The sequence below is a fragment of the Tenrec ecaudatus genome, chromosome 6 (genome assembly GCF_050624435.1).
Source record: "Tenrec ecaudatus isolate mTenEca1 chromosome 6, mTenEca1.hap1, whole genome shotgun sequence".
Classification (NCBI taxonomy): Eukaryota; Metazoa; Chordata; class Mammalia; order Afrosoricida; family Tenrecidae; genus Tenrec; species Tenrec ecaudatus.
The window spans coordinates 58,847,781-58,867,708 of NC_134535.1; the positions used below are offsets into that span (position 1 = coordinate 58,847,781).

Consider the following 19,928-nt stretch of genomic DNA (forward strand, 5'->3'; position numbering starts at 1 on the left):
ACTTCTCTTCATATACTTAATACAAGGAGGGAGCACTAGTTACACACTGGGCTGCTAACCTCAAGGTTAGCAGTTCAAATCCACCAGCAGCTCTGCAGCAGAAAGATGGGGCTTCCTACTACCTTTCTACTTGGAAACTCACAAGGGCAGTTCTAGCCTGTTCTTTGGGATCACTGTGAGTCCGCATCAACTAAATGGCAGTGAGGGTTTGTTGGTTTAGTTTTTAGTTTTTTCCCTTCATATTATTTTTAGGTGTGCAGATCAGTGAGTTTGAGATTATGTTTCAGAAAAGCTGAAGATACATGCAGTGTAGCCAATCAATCTCTAAGCTAGTGGTAGCAAAGCGGAAGGTATGAGATCGGAACACAACCTTAGCGCCTCTACTCGACACAGAGCTCCATTTGGGCAGGTCTCAGAGGAGGGTCCAGCCCCGCGGCAGACTGTTACCATGACACTCTTCCAGTGCAGGGCGCCTAGTGGTCCTTGGCATCACTCCGTGTTACCGCTGCAGAGCGCAGGGTGCAGAAGAGAATCCAGCCAGTAGTCAGGCAAGTGGAAAATCTGCCTAGAGTACTATATCTGTCTCTCTGCTCTGCCCAACTCTGATGGACCCTTCAAGCTTCAGGTTAAATTTCACCCAGACCTGCGATTGTCTTTTGGTGAACTCCCCTTCTTCATCAGAACCCTTTCCCAACTGTAGCATGTTAAATTTAGGTACAGGTTAAATCTCGGCTTCCTCTGTGAATGAGCATGTGTGCACTGCCCTGCCCTCAGGAACCAACACGAAACAGACCGTCAATAAAAAGAGTGTGAATGAATGGGGGGATAGGGCAGAGGTTGTACACTGGTGCATATGGGAGCTGGAGGCACAGGGAATCCAGGGTGGACGATACCTTCAGGACCAGGGGTATGAGGGGCGAGGCTGGGAGAGTGGAGGGTGAGTGGGTTGGAAAGGGGGAACTGATTACAAGGATCCACGTGTGACCTTCTCCCTGGGGGACGGACGGCAGAGAAGGGAGGAAGGGAGACTCCGGATAGGGCAAGATATGATAAAATAACAATCTATAAATTATCAAGGGCTCATGAGGGAGGGGGGAGCGGGGAGGGAGGGGGAAAAAAGAGGACCTGATGCAAAGGGCTTAAGTGGAAAGCAAATGCTTTGAGAGTGATTAGGGCAAAGAATGTACGGATGGGCTTTATACAATTGATGTATGTATATGTATGGATTGTTATAAGAGTTGTATGAGCCCCTAATAAAATGTTTTAAAATAAAAAGAATGGGGGGATATGCAGGAACCTGAAGATAGCTCTATTAAAGACTCACTCCACAGTGATTGAATTCTTATTCTGAATAGTTGCCATCGTTTCTAGGTTATATGAATCCTAGCAAGAAAGTAAATATAAACGTATTTGCATGTTAAATACTGGTGGTGGTGTGGGCTGCTAACAAGGGGATCTTCAGTTTGAACCTACTAGCCACTCCTCAGGAGATTGATGAGGCTGTCTGCTTTCATAAAGGTTTACAGTCTAGGAAAGACTATGAGCAGTTAGTTCCATCTGACAGGGTATGTAGGAGGTGATCGGGCCTCTGTGGAAGTGTGTTTTGCCATGACAAAAACCACCCACCGCGTCATCGAGTGGATTCCAACTCACAGTGACTCTGCAGGACAGAGCAGAATGGCCCCGCTGGGTTTTTGAGACTTTCAATCTCTATGGACATAGTCCAGTTTCATCTTTCTCCCTTGGAGCTGCTGGCAGGTTTCAAACTGTTGCTTTTACAGGGAGCAGCACAATTCCTGATCCCCTACACCCCAGGGCTCCTTTGGGATTACTCAACCCCAGACTGCTCGCCTGCAGGCTGACTCACAGCGGCCCTCTGTGGACTTCCGAGACTGTACTGTTTATGGGAGTTGAGAGCCGGGTCTTTCTCCCTTGGAGCAGTTGGTGGTTTCAAACTGCAAATCATTCGGATTGCAGCCCGACTCATAGCCACTACTTGAAAAACAGGATTCAAACCCTTTACTTCTGGTTTGGCCAGATGCTGAGAATTTACATTCCCACCCTAGGTGATTCTTACGCATGGGAATTTTGTTAAACTGTAGATCCTGATTCAGTATACCCGAGGTAAAAATTCTCAACAAGGGCCAACTGAGAATAAACTGGTTCAAAGCCCTGTTTCAAAACAATGCTTGTTGTTAGGTGCCATTGAGCCGGTTCTGACCCATCGCAAGCCTGTGCACAACAGAACAAAGCACTGCCGGTCCTGTGCCGCCCTCACAGTTCTTACCTGAGCCCATTGTTGCAGCCACAGTGTCAGTGTATCTCCCAGAGGGCCTTCTCCTTCGATGCCCCTCTGCCCTACTTGACATGATGTCCTTCTCCAGCGTCTGGTCTGTCCTGACATGTCCAAAGTCTGTAAGACAAAGTCTTGCCATCCATGCCTCTAAGGAGCACTCTGACTGGAGTTCTTCCAAGACAGATCAGTTTGTCCTTTTAGCAGATCAGTTTGTCCTTTGTCCATAGTATTTTCTTTTAAAAAATATTCCATGTTTATTGATTTTTTAATATATTCTTATATTATTGATGTTATCATAGGTTTGTAATATGTAGGAAACATACTGCAAACTCTTCTTACTAACTTTTTGACATTTGATAAAAAAAACTTTTGACTACTTATATATATAATGCCAAGGCATTGATCAATATGATTTTTTATTATTAAAATATCACTTTATTAGAGACTCTTCCAACTCTTATCACAATCCATACATCAATATTCTTCTTTAGCATCACAATTCAAATACATCACTTCTTTTTTGGTCGTCTTTATTCAATAGCTGACTTTCACATGCACATGATACCGTGGCTGGGGACAAGAGCCCCTTCGTCCTCAAAGTAACATCCCGCTTTTCAATACTCCCAAGAGGTCTTGTTCCCCATTACCTAATGCAATACTTCTTTTGAGCTCTTCACTACTGCTTCCATGAGCATTGATTGTGGGACCAGCAAGACCAAGTCCTTGACAATTGCAACCGTATCATAATGTTACCTAGTGGTCCAGTTGTGAGGATTTTGATCTTCTTTACATTGAACTGTAATCTATATTGAAGGCTGCAATCTTGGATCATCATCAACAAGTTGCTTCAAGTCCTCCTCACTTTCAGGAAGCAAGGTGGTGTCATTTTCACATCACACACAGGTTGTTGGTATGCCTTCCTTCAATCCCGATGCTACATTCTTCTTTACATAACTCAGTTTCTCTTATGGTTTACTCAGCAGATAGACCGAATAAGCACGGTAAGGGGATACAACACTGTCACACCCCATTTCCTGATGTTAAATCATGTATGATTCCTTTATTCTGTTTGCACAACTGCCTCTAGACCTATGCACAAATTCCAAATGAGCATAATGAAGTGTTCTGGAATGCGTATTCTTCCCAACGGTATCCATAGTTTATTATGATCCACACAGTCTATGCTTTTGCAATAGTTAATAAAACACGTTACCATTTTCTGAGTATTCTCTGCTTTACACTTAAATCCACGTGACATCAGCATTGGTAACTCTTGTTCCACGTCCTCTTCTGGATCCAGCCTGAACCTTTGGAAGACTCTTATTAATGCACTGCTGCAATCTTTGCTGTATGATCTTAAGCAAAAGTCTACTGGCAAGAGATATCAGTGATATTTCAAAACAACGGAAGAGTTCGAATGTTTGTTGATTGCTGCTTTCCCCAAAGTAAAGAAAACCATGCTATAAAGTAGCTCAAATGATTTAAACAATAAGGTGGAATACCCCACACCACAAACTCCTGCTGCCGTGAAGTTGATTCCAGCTCAAAGGAGAGGATAGAAATTCCCCTTGGGAAAAAGAAAAGAAAAGGAAAAAAAAGAAATGTCCACCTGGGATTTAAACCAACTACAACAACAACCACACCCTCACTGGCATTAAGCCAATGCTGACTCATAGTGACCCGAGAGAGCAGGGCAGAACTGCCCCTGTGAGTTTCTAAACCATAACTTAAAAAAAAATCATTTTATTGGGGGCTCGTACAGGAGTAGGAAGCCCCACCTTTATCCAGAGGAGCACCTGGTGACTTCAAACGGTTAACCCGCCAGTCAGCTGCCCAATGTATACCCATGACTCCATCAGAACTTCAGAGCGTATTCCAGGGCTCTTAAAAGAACTGTTTTCCTAATTTCCTCTCTAATTGTTCTGCCATAATAGTTTCTATGTAACCTTGAAACTGAGGAGCGCCTAAGTTTCTTCTAGAGACCCTTTGAAAAGATGCACTTACTTCTTTGATAAGTCACATTGAGTCTGGCATGAAACGCACACTTTGGTATCTAAGAACCCCAGCGAAAGAAATTAGTAGCCAAGAAAGTAATTAAGTGTACAGTAAGGTTCCAGATGCTGAATCTAGTACAATCGTTTGGAAAAGGAAGTACCGCAAAGGTTATATCAACAAGAAGGGAAAAAAAGTAACACTAAATAGAGGATTTTTAAAAAGAAACAAAACCTCACATTCCAAATGTTTCCTTCTCTAACAAGTAATTGTGTTTGGTTTATAGAAAAAAGCAAGAGAGGCGGAAGCCACATTACTGAAGTTCAGAACTGGAATAAAAAAGCTGAAATCCAGGCTGCGAAATCTAAGCTAATCAGATTCCTGATTAACTTTTTCAGTTTAATCTCAGATCTGACTCCAATAAAGCCAAGATTGTAGCGTTCCAAGATGGTAGCATTCCAAGCTGTCTGGGTCTGTGTGCCGTAGAGGAGCAGTGACTGGCCTAGAGTTCAAATAAATACATCCAGGTGCCTAATTGCTTACACGAGCTTCAGAAAATCCAACAATGTGGTCCGTATGTGTGCCTCGTCAGATGAAGGTAAACGTGTCCCCACAAAAGAACAGAGCTTGACAACGCAGACATCAATTATGCCAGGGGCTTCTCAACGCGTGTGGAAAAATGCCATGATGTTTTCATTCTATTTTGCCATGAACTTTTGGATGCCCCTCACTTACAAATCTCCTCCTAGTAATTTGAGTTCGTTACACCTGTCCACGCTGCCCTTTGAGTGTCCTGGAGACGCAGTGCAGAGTGTAGAGAGCCATCCACCGCAAGGTTCTGCAGGCCAGGAAGGAAACGCTCTCTGGCTGGAGTTCCTCCTCTGGGTCAGTATCCTATTTTGAACTCACAATGCCCTCAGATAACCCTAAAAGATGTATTTAGCTCCTACTGTTGCAATTTCTGATGTCTTTTACTTTCACTCTTGAAAGAACGTGCAAGCTTTGACTTGCTAATCACCTTTATTCAGCTCATAGAAAAATTAGCTCATCCTCCTGATCAAAGCAAATGTGGCAGATCATGGCTGATTAGAACGCAACAGTAAAATCTCCATACTTTCTCGTCCATCCCCTTTCTCTCAGCAATAGGGCCTGTGTCAAATATGTAGGTGTTTCCCACGGCTGGGCCAGACTCCGTTTCCAACAGGGACTTCAGGCTGGACAATGGCTCTTACACAGACACTAAAGGTCTTTAGTTCCGTCATTGTGCCCGAAAAGAACGAGTAGTCCCTTAGCTAGCATTTGATGAGACATCTAGATTTACATATTTCCTTAATTGCATTTTTGAATGTGACTGAGATTTACCTGACCAGAGTTAAATGCCTCCTTTATCCCTCTACCCACGGCAAATTCAATTCCGTGTTTTTGTTTTTTTTTAATGTGATGGGGGTGGTGGTGGTGGTGGTGATGGAATCTTATTCACGTCAGAACTGAACAGATTTTAGGGTCTTGATGAAGTTAGAAGGCAGGAACGTATATCTTTATCTTTCAAAGTGGAAATGAAGTTTGGATTCTCTCAAACAGGGCTATTTTGATTTTAATGATGAATGCCATCCTTGCTGCGGAGTTCCACAATCTGTTTGTTAGAAGCCTCCAACATGATCTTAAGACCCTTCATAATTTCTCCCTAAACCTCCCACGTGCCTATAAACCTTGAAAGTTAAGTTTTACTTTCCCCACGTATTTACTACAAATTAACAGTAGATCTTGCATTTAGCTCCATTTAAACCACACTTTGCAGCTGCCCATTTGAAAAATAAAATGGTTGCCTTCTTTCACTTCAGTGGGCACGATACAAAACACCCATTGAGCTTTGCCTTTCTTGCAGCTGCCAATGCCCAGCCGACTTTTAACAAACCAACCAAGCGGAATCACAATGCAGCTGCAACACTTGATGGCATTTCTGTTGGTTCTCTTTTGAGACTGAAGGTGTTAATTAGGAATCAAGAACACAGCCCTGCCAGCTTTCTTTCACAAACCTGCTCATTGCAGTTTTCAGAAGAAACATAAATCTAATAAAGGGATAAAAATGTTGTTTGTCACACCAGTAAAGTGTACTTAAGTCCCTTTGATCAAAAGCTTTTTATGTAGCCTTGTCAGATGGGCAGGAAATACTGTATTCTTTCCCCTTTTCTCTCCTTTCCTTCTACAGACATCTCTGAATTTAATTTACGAAACTATCTGCGCGAAAGCTTAGCTATGCGTGGGATTCTTCATATGTGATCCTTGATCTCATAGTGAGGTAATCTCGCGTCTCAGAGAAGTACTCATCTTCCACATTCCACCATGCTGCATCTGCAGCTCAATATAAAACCAGGTCTCGCAGCATATTCCCGATACCCAGCCACGGGTTCTCGGCTTGGATTTTCCCTATGAATCTGTCAATACTCTATTTTGTGTAATGATGATTTATTTCATTTAACTAGTGCTTTAGAAGATGTTCCATGTAATAATGCCTGGAATTAAGTCTTTCCATGAGCTGATGCAAAGTGTGGAAACCATGCGTACGGTGACAAACCTATTCAACGTTAACGCATCGATTAAACGCCTTGTCATTTTTCTATAGTGCTTTTCTTTTTTGCACCTTGAGTATCACACATTCAACCATAACAGTGTGAAGTCATTACCTTTAATCTTCAGTCAAAGTTAAAAGCTTAAAGTAAGTTTATGAAGTTAGCACTGCTGGGAATTAGTCAAGCTTCCTAGCTTTCTCAGCACGAGGTTTTGCTGCTAGATGCACAAATCATGCCAAAATCCATTAATCCTGCTCTAGAGAGGCAGAGAGAAGGTCGGCTTGTTGATTTAATGTTAATGAAATGAATGGACTCCCTAGGCTACCTACAGAGCCCTCTAAACTGTAAAACAAATAAAGCCATTTTAACTGATGCCCGCTGGACAGTAAACAAAGCTTTCAGGTTTGCTGCACAAAATGGGATGGGGGTAGGTGGGAAGAAACACGTGCCCTGTAACAATACCTACAAATGTCACACTGCACAGCTCACTGAACAACCAGACCTGGAGAGCCCTCAAAGCATGTGTTCCCCTCTCTGCCGTCGCAGCTGGGAAATTGAGGCAGGGAAATTACACATCTTGCCCGAGATTCTCTGGCTGGTTGATTAAGGTGCAGCTACCTCTAGACCCCACTCTTTCTCCTCCCATAAAGAGTTACAGTCTAGGAAACCCACAGATCGCTATGAGTCAGCATTGACTTAATGGCAGGGAGAGCTCTAGATCCGTGGTCCTTGAACTTGGCTGCATATGGAAATTGCCTAGCCTTACTGCCATCAAGTTGATTCTAACTTACAGCGAAGGTACAAGCCTTCCCCTTTGGGTTCCTTAAAGGGAGAATCTTAAAGAGAGCAGCAGAAAGCCTCCATTTTCTGCTGTGGAGCTACTACTGGTGCTGAAGTTGTGGTTAGCAGCTCAGCACGCAACCCGCTATACTCTCAGTCTTGAGAAGTTAAACAATTCTGATGCTTACCACCTTCCCCAGAGATTCTGATTACTTGGTTTTGTTGTGCGATCTGGGCTTCAGGATGTTTATTTGACATTAGCTCTACATTAGAGAAGAAGTGGTGGTGGCGTAGTGGTTATCCATTTGGCTACTAACTGCAAGGTCATCTGTTTGAAACCACCAGATGCTCTGTGGGAGAACGACGAGGCTTTCTACTCCCATGAAGAGTTACGGTCTCAGAAACCTACAGGGGACAGTTCTACTTTGTCCCCTTGGGTCCCTGTGAATCAGAATCAACTCAATGACAGTGAGTTCTCGATTAGAAATCAAGAGTTTGAGAAACTTGACTTTGAGATTCATGTATCTAGACTTCTAATCTAGAGGCAGTTGTTGTTAGTAGCCACTGAGAGAACCCCTAACTCATGGTGGCGGCAGGCATGACCAACTGCACTACCTGATCCAGCACCATCTCCATGGTTAATGGCATATGGGACCTTAGGAATCCACAGAGCTTCCAGTGGCTGACTTTCTGAAGCAGATCACCAGGCCTTTCTGCCTAGTCTGTTTTGAGCCAGAAACACTGCAGACCTGGGCCCGGTGGTCAGCATCATCGCAGCACCCGTTTCCACGGACATAGAGGTGGGAGCTTGACTGGGAGTTAAACCTGGGTTTCCCACATGGAAGGTCAAAATTCTACCACTACGCCACCACTACCCCTGGTCAAACCCACAGTTCCCCTGAATTTGGTTTTTATTTGGTTCTGCTGCACCACCATGTTCAATTATTTCCCAAAGCTTAGGAGTATGCCAGTTGCTTTAAATACATGTGTTTTGGAAGTTGTTTCACAAATGCGTGTTCTTTTCTATTTCTTCCAGGTGCAGATGCAGACTTGCGCATGTGCGTGTGTGTGCGTATGTGTGTGTGTGCAGCCGGGGGAGGCTTGGGGCGCTATCCCTCAAAGCACTGAACTGTGCACGTGGGTAGTGTCAGCACCACAGCTGGCAATGGCCAAGGTCTGGGCCATGGCTTGGCAGCTTATTCTCTGGCCTCGCTCTTCTCTCTGCCATGTGCTCCCCTTACCGTCGAGGCCATTTTGGTACTTCTAACTTCTTTTCTCATCCCCTACAATCTCCTCTGCCTGTCTCTTCTCTGCTATCTCCTTTCCACCTGGAGCATTTCCCTCTCTCTCCAAGGGGCCCGTTGACTCTTCCATTGACATTGTTCTACCTTGGCTGCCTTCTGCCCTGCCCCCCTATGCTTCTGTGAGTATTGAACAGCTTAATAAACCAGGCTGAAGAGCCCACTTCCCTAGATAATATGTGTCACTTATTAACACATAGTAAGTGTCTGCCAGAGGATTTTTTCCGTTTTGTAGGGTGGTGGAACAAATCCGTTTCTCACTTGGCTCGTTGTCAGTGCTGGAGCATTCTGGAGCCATTTTCCCCATGTCGTAGGATGTCAAACTAGTCGTGAACAGGGAAACACACCCTTCCTTGTTCCTTTTCAGAACGGCTCCCTTAATTTCATTGGCTATCAGCATCTTACCTCCTCTGGTGAGAGGTGTGGAGCATCTGTGGTGACAGGGACACGGGCCCCATGAGCAGGGTTAGCAGGATTCAATGATGGCCTGGTCCAAGAACACCCCTCCATCTCTCCCATCGACCGGGGATCACAGGGCCAAACTCCAGAGGTCTCCTGTTCAAATACAAACTGCCAAGGCACTTGGACTCCCTTTGGACCTGCGAACCCTCTCCCCCCAGTACATTCAAGGGCGAGGGGATCTATTGGTCCTCAGGAAACAATATTAGTCTAATTGTCAGCATGGATTGTAGAGTTCCTCCCTGAAATTACGCTGAAGCAACAGTCTGTCTATCAAAGATAATTGCTGGAATGTCTCATAACATTCAAATATCTTGGATATATTCTCAGATAAACCTGTCGATTGCTGAGATCAGCTTTTGTTCTTCAAGTCAAATTCTTGCTCTTTTGTTTGCAACTATTTTAAAAAGCTAAGCCCGCTTTCCTTGTGTCAAAAACTTGATTTTTCCTCAAGGCATCTTGGGATCTGAGAGAAGATTGGTTTCTCTGCTTTCCCTTCATCCGTTTCCAAATATCACCCATCGCTTTTCCAAAGTAAATGCTGAGACAGGAACTCCTAAGAGCCCCAGGAGTTACCACGCTGATTTTTCCTACATAATCAGGAACATTGTGAGTGAGCATGGAGAAGGTATAAAACCAATCCAAGGTCAGCACTGCAAACTTTGGGCCAGTCGTTAAATCAAGTCTGCAGGGTAGACTTCCAGGTTAGGCCACCACCCCGCTCCTGTGACAGTGCTCACTGAGCCATCGCCCACCCTGGAGATTTGCGCAGTGTCTACACCAGGCTTCCCTACACATCCATGTGAAAGTACAAACTCTCATTCAAAACCCAGAACTGGAAATTAGAATTTTTAAAATTTGTAGTGGATCCTGGGTGATGTCCTACTGAATTGAAGCTACTCCTTCTTGTTTCCCTATTCCTCGTTCCTTCTCTGCCATCCTCCACCTGTTTGTAATATTAAAAATATTGCTTCGTGAAAATTAGGTGTATATTTATAAAGATTCAGGGCAATGAATTTATTATTTGGGGGACTAGTAACAAGGAACCTCATGATATATTTGAAAGAGCATGACTTTAGTTTGCTGACAATAGTAACATCAACAACAAAAATAATAGCATTTCACATGTGTTGCTATGCAAAGTATTTTATGTGACTTGTCTGAAACATCTTCATAGTGATATGTCATTATTGCTATTGGAGAGATGAGAAAACTACATGGGGTAAGCTGCCAAGGAGACCCACAATAGGGCTTGTGATCTTCACTAAGATAGGTTCTCTGCTGGGGGAACTATGATAACTATGTTAGGATTTTTTCATGCGGGCTAAGTGGGCAGAAATGTTAAGAGTACCTTTTTGGCTTCTGTCGTCTTTGTCTTTTAGAGCTCAAAAAACAACGGAGCCTCTCTAGTCTAGGAGGAAGATTGTCTCGGTCACCTACATCAGGAGATGACCCCTGAGTACTCTCATCCACTGCTCTGAAATGATCCCCCTAGAACAGCGGTTCTCAATCTGGGGGTCACGACCCCTTTGGGGGTCGAACAACCCTTTCACGGGGGTCGCCCAATTCATAACAGTTGCAAAATGACAGCTATGAAGTAGCAATGCAAAGAATTTATGGTTGGGGGGAGGGGGGTCACCACAATATGAGGAACTGTCTGAAAGGGTCGCGGCATTAGGAAGTTTGAGAACCACTGTCTTAGAAGGTCCTGGACGGAGAGGGAGCAAAATGTGGAGGGCAGTCCCAGGCTTATTGGTCACATAGAGACTGGTGAGGCCACCCCATTGTGGACGGTCCTTAGTCATCCTTCAGGTGTGGAACTGAACTCACCCCCATGTTAGAAGAATCAAGCATGTAAGAGCTAAAGGACAGCATTTACTCAAGGGAGAGAAGATGGAGTGGAAGGAGGAAACAGTGGGCTAAGTACACCGAGGGCACTGAGATGGATGAGTTGACATCAAAGGTGTTTAAGTTGCTGAATGAGTAACTCATGACCTGCCCTGTCAACCTTCACCTAAATCACAGTAAAATGTTGTTTTAAAAAAGCCGCGCCTCCCTAAAGACTCGAAGATGTTCGCCTGCGCCAAGCTCGCCTGCACCCCCGCTCTGATCCGAGCTGGATCCAGAGTAGCATACAGACCAATTTCTGCATCAGTGTTATATCGACCAGAGGCAAGAACTGGAGAGGGCTCAGCAGTGTTTAATGGGGCCCAGGCTGGTGTGTCTCCACTAATCCGAAGGGAGTTTCAGACAAGTGCAATCAGCAGAGACATTGATACTGCTGCCAAATTTATTGGTGCAGGTGCTGCCACAGTAGGAGTGGCTGGTTCTGGTGCTGGTATTGGAACCGTCTTTGGCAGCCTCATCATTGGTTATGCCAGAAACCCTTCGCTGAAGCAGCAGCTGTTCTCATACGCTATCCTGGGATTTGCCTTGTCTGAAGCTATGGGTCTCTTCTGTTTGATGGTTGCTTTCTTGATTTTGTTTGCCATGTAACGAAAATGAATGGCTAGAGATGTTGGCATTCATGTTAATTACGGAATGGATATAATTCTGTCTATCTAACTGTGACTCCGAGAACTGTAGTGTTGGTGTCATAGAGATGTATGTTCTTCCCAAAGTCATTTCATTAAAGATGAGAACTTTAAAAAAAAAAAAAAAAGTTAAAGGGAAAAACGATTACCCCAGAGTTCGCATCGACTAAGGTCCCCCTGGAGGCACATGGGGGCGGGCACGTACTGGAAGCTAACCCCCATGGCAGCGGTTCAATTTCTCCACCTGCTCTCTGGGAGAGCGTGAGGCTGTCTGCTCCCAGAGAGATGCAGTCTCTCACACCGCATGACACAATTCTTCTCCGTTCGATAAGTTGTCATCTTTTCATGGTAGTGGATGGAATTCGACTCTAGCTAGTTGCGGTTTTACAACTCTACTTGTACTTTTAGTGGCTAGGAAAATATTCTGGCACTCTATAGTTTAGGTGGTAAGGTACACGTTGTTTTTGGTTTTATTTTTAACTAAGGGGCAGTTTAAGCCCATAGGAAAATTGTGAGAAAAATCAGAGTCCCCATATACACGCTCACCCTATGCATACTATTTCTTTGATTAGCATTCTCTTATTATATTAACATCCAGCATTCCTGTCTTGGCAGAAGTGCACTCAGAATGCTTCTGAGAAGGAAGGATGGTTAGACTTTGTCTCACGTATTTTGGATATGTTGTTAAAAGAAACCAGCCCCTGGAGAAGGACATCATGCTTGGTTACATGGAAGATCAGCACAAAAGAGGGAGAACCCCCTACAAGATGGACTGACACAGTGGCTGCAACAGTGAGCGTCAACATAACAATGATCAGGATGATGTCAGACTGGGCAGTGTTTCATTGTATTGTGCATGGGATCGCCAAGAGTCGGAGGTGACCAATGGCAGCTGGCAACAACGGTAGCATCCCTGTGGCATATCATTTGTTCCCACTAAAGCAATATTGGTGCCCGTGGCAGTTAGATTTTATGTCAACTTGCACGTGTGGAGGGGCGGAGTCCAACCTGCCATTCAGGTCACTGCCTGGTGATGCCTCCAGGGAGGTGTGCCCTTTTTATAAGAGAGACACGGGTCCCCTCCTCTCTCTTTGGCTCTTTGCTTTCCGCTGGATCTGGATCTTGTGCTTGGCTCTTCATCTTCTGTTGTGTTCCTGTCCAATCTCAGGAGCCATCAGCAGACTAGTGACAGTGGATTCATTCGGCTAACTTTAGGTTCAGATTACCTCTACCTCTGCCAGCCTGTGCCTGCCACCCCCCCCAACCCCCACTGCCTCTGCTTTGTCACCTTGCTTTGTGTTTGTCGGCTTCCATGAGTCAGTAGAACCCTGACTTGAATCAAACAAGACTTATCTATTTCTACAACTGTGTAAACCATTTAAAAAACTATAAATCTTTTTCTCTATATAAACACATACAAACTCACTGGTTTTGCTTCACTAGAGAACCCAATGTAACACAATGCATCATTATGAAGCCCTACAGTTTACATGAAGGTTTAAAGTGCAAATCTTACACAGAGTTCAGAGGAATAGAAAGAAAACTTCTCTCCCTCAAGTATGCCCTTTTGAAGGTGCTGAGGTACTGACATGTATGGGTGCAGGGGTCTGTGTTCTATCCTAAATTGCAGGGAGACAGCTTTACTTTTGGGTCTAGAAATTACAGTTAAGGGGGTGCACAGTAGAGAATCCAGAAGATGCTGCAGAACCGGGCAATATTTCGTTTTGTTACAGGGTAAGGTCACAATGAGTCCAGAGGTAACGTCATGGCGGCTAAGGACAATGGCGGTGTAGTAGCGTTATTAAGTCGATGGAGGACGGTGGAAGCGTGTGTTCAGTGCGATCACAGATGTGGAGCATCAGAGAATGGCTTCTAAGCAGATGAGTCAGAGAAGGAAGCTCAGAGGAGGTGATGCTTGACTGGAGTATGGCAAGATACAAGGGGGAAAAGGCATTCCAAGTGGACATCAACACATGTGACCACCTGGAGGCACAGGACAGGACAGGAGACTTGTTGGATGTCGTTTGATATGCTGAACAGAGTGAGCATGGGAGTAAGGAAGGAGGAGGGGGCATGGGGGTTGCTGGTGCGAGACAAGGCAGGAGAAGCTGACATTATAGGCAAATTGAGTTAAATTGTATAATGGAAACCATTGACGGATTGGATATGACACAATCAGAGGAGGACGAACTAATAGGTTGGTAGAGAGAGAAAGTGTGTGTGTGTGTGTGTGTGTGTGTGTGTGTGTGTGTGTGTGTGTGATGATGAGGGGGTGCCAGGGGGTGGGAGGGAGGAAGAAGACCAGACACTGCCACAGTTTTCAAGCCCAAGTGAGGAGAACTTAACAAAGGGAATTTTAGTGGCAGAGGGGAGAGGAACCAGAAGTGAGAGACACTAAGGAAACCTAAATTTAGTCAAGAATAGAAACAACTCAATGGCAACTTAAGAACAAAATTGTTAGATTAAGGGTACACGTGAAATTTGAAATTACACTAAGCACGCGTTCAGCTACCAAGCCCAGATGATGGTGATATTAATTATTTATTCCTCGAACTAAATCTGATTGCTATTCTCTTCTGCAGATTTTTCTTAGAGGGACATTTTATCCACACCTCCAGCGGTTTTTCTTACATGGTAAGCGTAAAATGCAGGCACACACCCAGCATAGGTACATATGACTGGTATAAGCAACAGAATATTTGATGTCTGGAACACGAACGGGAGTCCTGGTTCTGCCGCGGTTCTGTGCTGGGCTGTGACCTGCTGGGTCGGCAGTAGGAGACCACCAGCAGCTCCGTGGGGCAAAGACTGGGCTTTCTGCGCCCGCCAGCAGTTCCAGTCTCGGAAACCCACGGGCTGGGGGTGCCTAGGACTCGGCATGGACTCTGGAAGCGAGCTTGCTGTGGTTTTAAGAGGAATCAGGATTGTCCAACTCACCGGGGGCAACAATGTGACAAAAAAAGTTCCAGGAGATGTGGGTTTCAATTCTACCTTTTCTAGCTATGTGATTTTGGGAATGTCACCTAGTTCTTAAGGGCGTGAATTCCTTCATTTCTGAAGTAAAAGTGTTGGATTAAGTGACTTACATGTCCTTTCTGTCCTACATTCAGTGAGTAGGCACAGCCTTTGACTCATCAAGGACCTCTTGCTAAATAGCTCAGTGATTTTAATTGAACTTATTTGGGCACGTAGGGCAATGCTGTAGCAATTATGATAAAGTTTCAGCCGTGCACTGTGTAATTGGCCCGAGGTCTGCAGCTTAGTCAGTCTAGTCATGTGTGGGTAAAAGATGGTCCTTTTTTGTTCTTTACAGCGGCACTTACTAGATCTAGATCAGCGGTCCTCAACCTGTGGGTCGCGACCCCCTTTGGGGGGTCGAACGACCCTTTCACAAGGGTCATCTGCTTCGTAACAGTAGCAAAATGACAGTGATGAAGTAGCAAGGAAAATAATTGTGTGGTTGGGGGGGTCACTACCACATGAGGAACTGTATGAAAGGGCCGCGGCGTGAGGAAGGTTGAGAACCACTGCTCTAGATGCTGCCAGCAATTGGCCAAGTTCTGAATTTGGTTTATTATAATTAACAGGAGCTACCCAAATCAGCCTTTTCTTTCTAACTGACACTTTTATTCTGAGAAGTTTGTTCAGCGAAGGGCAAAGGGAGGAACCGGACCACATACATCTGACACAGCTCACGCGTGCCCGACCCATGGGAAGCAGCACACTTTCCGGCAAGGCACGCAGCTGCAAGGTGGAAGGTAGACAGTTGCCGTCGGTTAATTATGTTGCTAAAGCCATTGGAAGCGTCAAATGAGATATGCTGACACTCTGGGAGAAGCTGGTTTAACTAGGATTTCCTTTTGCCGCCCCAGCTTGAAGACTCCATGCAAACCAGTTATGAACTTCTGTCCTCTGTTTTATCGAGTCCCGAGACCAGCAGCTGTGGGGGAACGGGGGCTGAGGGTGGGTGACAGTGTCCCATCACAATGACGGCGGAGGAGCTTTCCCCAGGTTCCATCACACACCCCTATCTCTGAGTCTCTTAGAGATTCATCAATCTCGAAGACTCTTATTTCTGAACTCCCTTCAGTCTGTAGTTTCAGGGAGAAATCCTGGAGGGAAAGTATGTGGGACAAGGATAACATGCCCCTTACTAGGCTGATCCCTGCCATTGCCTAGAAGTCAGGCTGGAGCAGGGTAAGGAGCGACCAAGGGGAGGTGCGCCCCCGAGGGCAAGCCAGTTGCCATTGAGAAGACTGGTCACTGAGCTCCCCAAAGTTTCCCTTTTTGATTTTTTTTTTTTTTTGGCAGCACATGGCCATGTCCTTCTTCCAAAGCACCTCTGCATGGATTTAACCTCTAACTTTTTATTAGAAATTCCAACCACCGGATGCCCATTGAAAGCCTCAACCTTTCACAGTCACCCTGCCTCCACTGCTCCTTGGGTAGCACGTGTCTAAGCCGTTCCATCTCTTTTGTGACTCCCTTCTGACGGCTTACTCTACTGGGCAAGGAGCCCTCATGGCACAGATGGTTATGTGGTCAACTGTTAATAGAAAGGTTGCTAAACTCATCCAGTAGTGCTGTGGTGGAAAGACCTGGCAGTCTGTTTCCATAAAGACTGGAGTCAAGAAAACCCTATTGGGAAGTTCAACTATGTCCTCTGAGTCAACATGGACTTGGTGGCACCTAAGAACAACTCTATAAGGCAGTTGATACCATCCCAAGTAGGGAGGAGGCTGATGGCCAAACGCAGACATGTTTGCTAGGATCTCTTCAGGACAGAGCATATGAAGAGAAAATAAAGAAGATGACCTCTTACCTGTCTTTTATTAGATGACCCCAAATTCAATCTGTAGAGTCATTTGATGATGTGAAATAAATCTTTATATTTTAGAGACTATATAGATATAGCTAGATATACACACATACATATGTCAATGATTAAGGTATGTAACCCTTTCCATAACATCTTTTATTTGGTTTTCAAAACCAAACAATACTCTCTGTATGACTAAAGAGAGTCCTGGTGGTGCAGTGGTTATGTGTTGGGCTATGATCTGCAAGGTGGGCAGTTTGAAACCACCAGCCGGCTCCTTGGGAGAAAGAAAGGGCTTTCTCTTCCTGTCAAGAGTTACAGTTTCAGAAACTCATAGGTGCAGTTCGACTCTGTCCTATAGGGTCACTATAAGTCAGCATTGACTGGATGGCAATGAGTCTGTTTGTTTGTTTTTGATTATATATTTAAATGAACCCAGAAAGGTTATACTTGTGCTGATATATTTAAACACCCATTGATTATGTAACAGAGTTCCTTCAAGTAAGTCCCTCCCAAGAAAATTTATAACTTAAGAACTTCAAGTGTCATGTGGTGCTTTGTATGTGGGACCAATAAACTCATTAAAACAACATTGAGCAAACCCAAACACAACACAATGAAAGTTATAACACAGCCCACATTGACCAACCAACTTTAAAATAATATCTTTGTTATGAACGAAGGCTAAAAATTCAGCAAATTCTTTATATTTTTTCCACTTGAGATCATGTGTGGTTTTCTACTTTCCTGAGAAGTTTTGTGGCTTCTTTTTGATCAAAGAAAGGTTATTTTTACAAGTAGTCATCTCTTCATAGAGGCCCCTGCTCCGATCAATCAAGAAAGAAGCAGCATAGAAACATTTACTACCTTTTTAGAAGTAAAACAAACAGAAAAAAGGAATACACAGGCTCTCTTCTTAGTGTACACCTTGCAAGGGAAGGCATTCATGGAAGGTTAGCTTCGACAGTTTACGTGTGTGTGCTGTGTGAGCATGGGTGTGAAGGCGAAGGAAGGAGGAAATAAAGGAATTTGGCTGCAGAATTGAATAACAGTTGAGACACTTGGCTTCCAGTTGTGAAAGATGAGCAGCATTAGGGAACAGCTGGGCTAAGAAGGGGCCACTTGAAGAAAGCTTAATCTTGGCTGGCAGGCTGAGGAGGAAGGTCAGCTCAGTGCACGCGTTCTCAGCTGGAGCCGGGCTCCCTCTGCCAGGACAATTGTCTTCTGCATTTCAGCTTCTGAACCAAACTGAAGGTGCCTTTACACAGCCGGCACCTCCGTTTCTCCCCTGGAAAGGGCTGTCTCGCCACTGCCACGTCAGTACGTGCTTCATCTGTACGGAGGAGGTGGCACACAGGGGATTGTTTCTTCGTGGTGTGCGTGTGTATGACTGTGTTCATGGATTGCTTCCCTCCCCGACCACCGCAATCCTTGCCAGACATAAAGCAGAGCTTCTGAAGGAGAGGACAATTTGAGTTTGAAAAAATATATACATAGGCAAAAAATACGAAAGTTAGGGATTCAGTAGCTGTATATTCTTTGTATTAAATTAACAGCAAGGAAGCCACAATGTGAGAGCATTGCTTTAAGAGATTTTAGAGATTATCTTCAAAGTATCCAGAAGATGCTACACATCAGTTCTCACTCGATGCGGGGCTTTTTACACTGATGATAATTTATGAGTAATTGGTCATCTATTGGCTTTTCATGTTGACTTTGTAATACAATAAAATGATTAACGTTTAACAGTTACAGAACAGAAAAGGAATTGGAGAACTGAAGGAACCCATGTGTTGTTTAGGAGTGGTTTGTGTTTGTTTGGAGAAGGGGATTTTTCTCTTATCGAGCTCAGACACAGACGTCTGTACCACGGGCCTAACTGTTAAACCATGCGTGTTTTTATAGACCTTGAGAATATGATGAAACTTGGAGACAATGCTCCATTATCAATCAAATGAATGGCATCCTGCTGACCTTTTGGGCACCAATTGATCTCAGGCATCCGTTTTAAAGATGAATAAAACTCATGTAAAACTGGCCTGTTAATACAGCTTCTATATTTCTAAACCAAGATATGACTGAAAAAAATATGGCTACTTTATACATAGATATGGTCGTAGGTATAAAACAAAAAGCCCTGTTTTTACCTATGGAAGGACTAGCCTATTGATCACTTTTTCTAAACTCCAGCAGTTATCATAACTTACCTTTGCTTGGAGACAGAAAAAGCAGTTTCTGTGGTTGATAGAAAATGATATATTAAGAGGTATGTGCTAACCAAGGAAGGAGCTTTTAGTTAGACAGAAAGCAAAAATCCTCACACATGGACCAACAGACAACTTCACGATAAACCAAGAAAATATAGAAATTGCCAAAGATTTCATTTTACTTGGACCCAGAATTAATGCCCATAGAAGTAGCTGTCAAACAAATATCAAACAATATAATGACAAATAACAAATCTGCTGCAAAAATCCTCTTGGAACTGTTAAGGAACCAAGATGTCATTTTGAGGGGTAGTGTATTCCTGACGCAAGTCCATGCTACTTTCAATCACTTCAAATGTATTGAGCTGTGAACCACAGGTCCAGTGGCTCAAATATGCCAGCTGCTCCTTGGGAAAAAGATGAAGTGTCTGCTCCCATAAAATTTAAAGTCTTGGAAACCTAAAGGGGCATTCTACTCTTTCCATACATTTTACAATGAGTCAGAATTGACCTGATAGCAATGAGTTTAGTGTTTGATAAGGACTTGAAGTACTTACTTATAAAGTTGAATAATAGTTTTCTGATGGATTATACTTCAGCACACAGAAAGCAAGCATCTTCACAAATGTCCCAACAAACAACTTCGTCATAAACAAAGAAGAGATTGAAGATGTCGAATATTTCATTTTACTTGGACCCAGAATGGATACCCATGGAAGCAGTTATAAAAATCAATCAAACAAAGAATATATTAAATTGAGCAAATCTTCTGCAAAAAGTCCTCTTTAAACTGTTAAGTAGCAAACGTGTCACTTTGTGGACTGAAGTATTTCTGACCCAAGCTGTGTGATTTTCAATCGCCTCATGCGCATGTGCAAGCTGCATCATGAATCAGGAAGCTCTCAGAATTTTTAATGCCTTTGGGTTATGGTGTTGGTAAAGAATATTGAAAGGACCAAGGATTGCTAGA

General features: G+C 44.0%; 2 protein-coding genes across 4 annotated transcripts in view; one reads left to right on the forward strand and one right to left on the reverse strand.

Annotated features, from left to right (window-relative positions):
* Window positions 1-19,928, reverse strand: part of LGR5 (leucine rich repeat containing G protein-coupled receptor 5) — a 172,340-nt gene that overhangs the window by 137,730 nt on the left and 14,682 nt on the right. The window lies entirely within an intron of this gene.
* On the forward strand, window positions 11,449-12,060 carry LOC142450826 (ATP synthase F(0) complex subunit C3, mitochondrial). Its single transcript, XM_075552771.1, has one exon. It carries the CDS (start codon window positions 11,469-11,471, stop codon window positions 11,892-11,894), a length of 426 nt encoding a protein of 141 aa, XP_075408886.1. The 5' UTR covers window positions 11,449-11,468; the 3' UTR covers window positions 11,895-12,060.

Bases quoted from the DNA above. Each gene is read 5' to 3' on its own strand.
- LOC142450826 (XM_075552771.1), top strand. From the start codon at position 11,469: ATGTTCGCCTGCGCCAAGCTCGCCTGCACCCCCGCTCTGATCCGAGCT.